The sequence below is a fragment of the Cebus imitator genome, unplaced genomic scaffold (assembly GCF_001604975.1).
Source record: "Cebus imitator isolate Cc_AM_T3 unplaced genomic scaffold, Cebus_imitator-1.0 Scaffold79, whole genome shotgun sequence".
In the NCBI taxonomy this organism is placed as follows: Eukaryota; Metazoa; Chordata; class Mammalia; order Primates; family Cebidae; genus Cebus; species Cebus imitator.
This window is the reverse complement of record NW_016107394.1, coordinates 1,594,202-1,599,469: the sequence shown is the minus strand read 5'-3', so window position 1 is coordinate 1,599,469 and position 5,268 is coordinate 1,594,202. Positions and strand designations below refer to the sequence as shown.

Sequence of the window (5,268 nt, the reverse complement as noted above, 5' to 3'; positions counted from 1 at the left end):
CCATGTTGGCCAGGTTGGTCTCGAACTCCCGACCTCAGGTGATCCACCCACCTTGGCCTCCCAAAGTCTTGGGATTACAGGTGTGAGCCATCGTGCCTGGCACACCCACTTTCTTAATCATGATCAGAGCAGGGTTGCCATTCTACCACCTTGGTACACCTGCCTAGAGGAATGAGTGGTGCTGGGAGCAGACTGAGGAACATCTCAGCTGAGTAATGAATCCAGCACTGTTCTAAGAAAGCTCAGATGTTCTGTGACTCATTTCTGTCCTTTGGACTAAATCTAATTTTTAGATTTAGGTCTTGGAACTCACACAGTGTCTTATCGGCGGCACAGCTCTGAGCTAAGGGTGTAGGGAGCATCTGCCCAAACAAAGGCAGGGTCCAGTCTGCGGGAGAGAAGAAGGTCCCACCATGCCCCTGCACAAGTCCCAGGCTAGCTGGGGAATGAGAAGTACATTGGGCCCAGGACCTGGACAGAGAGTTCTCTTGGGAGAGGTGTGGGGACACCTGAAGGAGGACTTTCTGGAAGGGGAGGGGCTGGAGCAGAGCCTTCTGAGGCCAGAGTGATCTTGTAGATGGAGAGAGGGTTCTCCACGTGGCAGGGGCTGGCAGAGGCAGATGCCCAGACAGGTCATAACTCTCTAGGTGCCCAATTACTTGCCCTCGGTGAGCTCGGCCATCGGCGGGGAGGTGCCCCAGCGCTACGTGTGGCGTTTCTGCATCGGCCTGCACTCAGCACCTCGCTTCTTGGTGGCCTTCGCCTACTGGAACCACTACCTCAGCTGCGCCTCCCCGTGTTCCTGCTACCGCCCACTCTGCCGCATCAACTTCGGCCTCAATGTCGTGGAGAACCTCGCGTTGCTAGTGCTCACTTACGTCTCCTCCTCTGAGGACTTCAGTGGGTGCCTGGATGAGGGAGGAGTGGGGAAGGGTTCCCTGAGGGGACGGGCCTGCCCCTACCACATTCGGACTTTCCTACTTAGTGGTGTAGGCACTCCCTGCAATAGGGACCTTCCTACTTAGTTGGGTGGGCACTCCCTGCAGTGTGGCTCCCAATCCTCTTTCCCTCCAGCCATCCACGAAAATGCTTTCATTGTGTTCATCGCCTCATCCCTCGGGCACATGCTCCTCACCTGCATTCTCTGGCGGCTGACCAAGAAGCACACAGTAAGTCAGGAGGTACGGTCTATCCCTAGCGGGGGCTCCAGTCAGCCCAGAAGAAAATCAAGGACATCTGTCCTCAGGATCCGGGTAATGGTGAGGTGGGAACTGAGTTCTAATGGGAACCCTGGCAAAGGGGTGTTGGGGTTCGGGCTGGGGCTTGGGGACAAACCGAGGGTGGTTGGTCAGAATCTAGGACTGTAGCACTGTGTTTGGGAGACTGGAGAACAGAAGATCTGAAGGCTGCAAATGGGGGTATGAGGAGTTGCATCTAGGCGGCAGTGAGTTAGGAACAGTGTCTAGGGACTGTGGTCTGTCATAATTCCAGCGCCCCGCCCATGTCCATGTGTTTCTTTTCCCCCACAGTATTTGGAGGTTGGGTTGGTGGGTGACTCCATGTAACTTTCATACTTCATCCCCCTGAAGTGGGAGGGGCAAGAGTACCACTGCTCCCTGGCCCTTCACTCCCCCAGAGGCAGGATCATGAATTTGTTCCTCATTCTGGCTGCCCCTGCCTGTGCTCCCTTCCATGACCGCTAGTGGGAGCCAAGGGAGATAAGGCCCAGCCCTTAGGAGCTAGGGCTGGGAGGGGAGCCTATACCCTCATACCCAGCAAACTGCAGAGTGATCAAACAGCCCATTCCCCAGGATCGCAAGTCCTACAGCTGGAAACAGCGGCTCTTCATCATCAACTTCGTCTCCTTCTTCTCGGCGCTGGCTGTCTACTTTCGGCACAACATGTATTGTGAGGCTGGAGGTGAGGCCAGGATAGAATCCATAAGTGGTCATGAGTGGCTATGGGGCAGCAGTGATGTTTTCGATAATGGGCAGTGGTCTTGGGGACTGGCTGCCATTGTGTTGCCAGTGGCAGACTAATGGTGGTGTGATTTATCAAGAGGCCCCTGAGGGGGGTAGCAGGAGGTTCACAATGCCCTGTTCCTTGTGTCCTCACAACAGTGTACACCATCTTTGCCATCCTGGAGTACACTGTTGTCCTAACCAACATGGCGTTCCACATGACGGCCTGGTGGGACTTCGGGAATAAGGAGCTGCTCATAACCTCTCAGCCTGAGGAAAAGCGATTCTGAACCCTTCAATCCTGCTTGGGAGGCAGCCCACTGCCCAGAAACGAGAAACAAGATACCATTCTGGCCTTCCCCACCCCACATCCTCTCTTGGCCTTACTGAAGATGGGGGAAGGGTAAGAAGGGCATAGGCCAAGGCTCACCCCAGTGCTGCTGGCTTCTCTCCACCCCTCATGTGGGCATAGAGGTCCTCAAGCAACATCACCTTTACCTGAGAGGCCCCAAGAAGCTCAGCTGAGCTGGCAGAGCGCCCCAACATTTGGTGCTAAAAAAATGTCCTGAGGTTCATGACCACCATCCAGTTTCTGGCCTTTACATAGCTACCTTTCACTAAGGTCAGGAGCCCCTGAGCAGTGGCTGCTCCCTGACAACCACAGCCATTTCTTTCCACGGGGTCATTCACATGACTACTGTATTTCATGATCTACTGCACACATCCAGGCCTGTGGCCACAGTCCCCTGCTAAAGCTGCTCAGGTGTTCTAGTCCTGACTTTACCCTTTTGATTTGGTATGTGCCCTAGGGTATGTACCCTTCCCTATCGAAGCATCAGCATGTCCATGTGTCTGATGGGGGATGGGTGGGCTGTATGATTTCCAGTACCAGTCTGGGGTTCTGATGTCATCGGGTGGAGGTGGTGGTGTATACCTAAAGGATGACCTGCTACAGAAAAAGCACCAGCACAGCATGTATTTTCTTCTCTCTTCTGAAACTTCTGGCTTACAGACCCCTTCCCTCCTTTGAAAGGTATGGCATAGAGGAGTCAGATGCAGATCCTTACCCTAAAATGGGCTCCCTGGTATCTCCTGTCTTCCCTACTGCTCCAAACCCTAAGTTTTGGTTGTGCATTTTAAAGGAAAATAAATTTTTTATTTTATTTTTTTTTTTTTTGGCCAACAGTTGCCTGGGCTTGCTAGTCTTCGGGCTCATGTTGTTTGATAGTAACAGAGAAGAACAGGCTCAATGATGGAAAGTCCACAGCAGGGCATGATTCCTAGCAGCACCCCGTAGGTCTGGAGTCTCCTAAGGCTGGTCTAAGTGTCTGTTTTGGTGTCCTATCTGTAATGATTCCAGGACTGGAAGCTAGGATACCTGAAAGTCTTCAGTTAGGCAGAGACCTGAGTTCAAACCCCAACTCTTGTTAAAGCTCTGTCTTCCTGGGGATGAGAGATATAGCTCTCAGATACATGACTGTAAGAGCATCTGCCTTTAGGCTAATGGCTCTCAACCTCTCACTTTCTGAGCCCTAAGATTAAGAAGTCTTTCCTCAAGTTTTGTGCCCAAGTCCACTACAGCATCTGTGACTAGGCACCAGAGCAAGGTTGCCCCTCTGGGAGTCTAGAGCTTTGTTAGGGAAATTGGGGGGTGAGGGGAGCCTAGAGCTTTGTTAGGGAAATTAGGGGGTGAGGGGAACACAATGAAGCCTATTGTCTACTAGAAGAAACAAAAGGCTCCCAGTCTCCAGGGAGCCCTAGCCCATGCCCACCCCCTAATGCCCAGCATACAGGGAGGAGCCAGGGCCACTGGAGACAGGAGGTTTTATTGATGCTGATGGGGGTAGGAAAGGCCCCCAGAAGCACGGGGGCTGAGTCAGTCAGCGAATGCATAAGGCCTGGGCACAGAGGAACAGGTTAGGGCACATTCACCTCAGGATTCTGTGGCTCCCTCCTTGGAGAAGGCAGAGAGCATCTTGGGGGTACAATTCCAAGAGCAGCGAGGGCAGAGGTTAGAGATGGCTGAGAGCCCCTAACCTGAGGAGGCACCACAATAGGCAGTAACAACTGTGTGGAAAGCTGGATGAACTGGTCAGTAGCGGAAAACGGGAGAGGGGGCACTGGGTTGGCCTCTTGGGGAGGGCTCCAACCCTGGCTTGGGTGAGCTCGTGAGAATACCCGGTGTTCTTAAGCAGAGGGGGGCAGAACCCAAAGCCCCTTCTCTGCAGGCCTCTTTAAGGAGAGAAAGGCACTCAGAGAAAAAGGCATTCAGTGAGCCCCCTGGAAAGGGGTGCCAGAATTAGTCCTTAAGGCACAGCTGGGGCAGACAAGGCGCCAAGGCACAACTGGTGGGGGGAGGGCAGGGGCAGCCTCCAAGCCAAGTGCCAGGGTCACAAGAGGACGCAGGACCGCCCACGCTTGATCGGTGTGGGGTTGAGCACAGCTCGGACAGCCTCAGCAAACACTTCCTTGACACCATCCTGCTGCAGGGCCGAGCATTCGAGGTAGCGCACGGCGTGGATCTGCTTGGCCAGTGCCTGGCCCTGCTGCGGTGTGATGGGCGCCTGGCCCTGCTCCTTGAGGCGCCGTAGGGTGTCAGGCTGGGCTCTCAGGTCCTTCTTGGTGCCCACCAGCAGGATGGGCACATCAGGGCAGTGGTGGCAGACCTCTGGATGCCACTTGTGCCGCACGTTCTCATAGGAGGGCGGACTGGCAATGGAGAAACAGATGACGAAGACATTGGTCTGAGGGTAGGAGAGTGTACGGAGGCGGTCATACTCCTCCTGGCCCGCAGTGTCCCACAGGTTCAGGTTCACTGTGCGCCCGTCAACTGCGCTCTGAGCACTATAATTGTCGAACACGGTGGGGATGTACTCTTTGGGGAAAGCATTAGTTGTGTAGCAGATGAGCAGGCATGTCTTGCCCACAGCCCCATCACCCACCACCACACACTTGATACTCTGCATCGTGGGTGCAGTTGCTGTAGCGGAGGCAGTGCCTCCTCTCTCTTCTGGACCCCTCTGGCTGCAGTGACCTGTAGACAGATGAAAGGGGACAGTCTTGGTTGGAGGGGGCCTCTACTTATCAGGAAGAAAGGATGGGGGCACACAAAGGGAAACCAGCTCCTGTTCCCTTAATCTGACACTATCCTAAAGTCCCATCAAGACACAGTCATCAGAAAGATACACAATGGGCCGGGCGTGGTGGCTCATGCCTGTAATCCAAGCACTTTGGAGGCCAAGGTGGGTGGATCACCTGAAGTCCGGAGTTCATGACCAGCCTGACCAATATGGTGAAACCTGGTCTT

At 54.2% G+C, this 5,268-nt stretch overlaps 2 protein-coding genes across 22 annotated transcripts in view; one reads left to right on the top strand and one right to left on the bottom strand.

Moving 5' to 3' along the window:
* PGAP2 (post-GPI attachment to proteins 2) overlaps positions 1–5,268 on the top strand; it is a 40,234-nt gene that overhangs the window by 26,041 nt on the left and 8,925 nt on the right. For 13 of the 19 annotated variants that reach the window (XR_005201033.1, XM_017532872.2, XM_037740068.1 and 10 more), the window contains 4 exons: positions 648–900; positions 1,075–1,181; positions 1,812–1,920; positions 2,121–3,128. Coding sequence is in view for 17 of the 19 variants with exons in the window: in XM_017532872.2 (XP_017388361.1) it covers positions 648–900; positions 1,075–1,181; positions 1,812–1,920; positions 2,121–2,251 (600 nt within the window). In the remaining 2 variants the exon portion in view is untranslated. Of the gene's footprint in view, positions 1–647; positions 901–1,074; positions 1,182–1,811; positions 1,921–2,120; positions 3,129–5,268 lie in introns of those variants that run through there. The other 6 variants (XM_017532874.2, XM_037740067.1, XM_017532870.2 and 3 more) reach the window with 3 other exon arrangements.
* The window catches only part of RHOG (ras homolog family member G), a 16,252-nt gene continuing 14,752 nt past the window's right edge, over positions 3,769–5,268 (bottom strand). For all 3 annotated transcript variants that reach the window (XM_017532875.2, XM_017532876.2, XM_017532878.2), the window contains one exon: positions 3,769–4,995. In XM_017532875.2, coding sequence (XP_017388364.1) covers positions 4,352–4,927 — 576 coding nt within the window. In that variant the 5' untranslated portion in view covers positions 4,928–4,995 and the 3' untranslated portion in view covers positions 3,769–4,351. The remainder of the gene's footprint in view (positions 4,996–5,268) is intronic.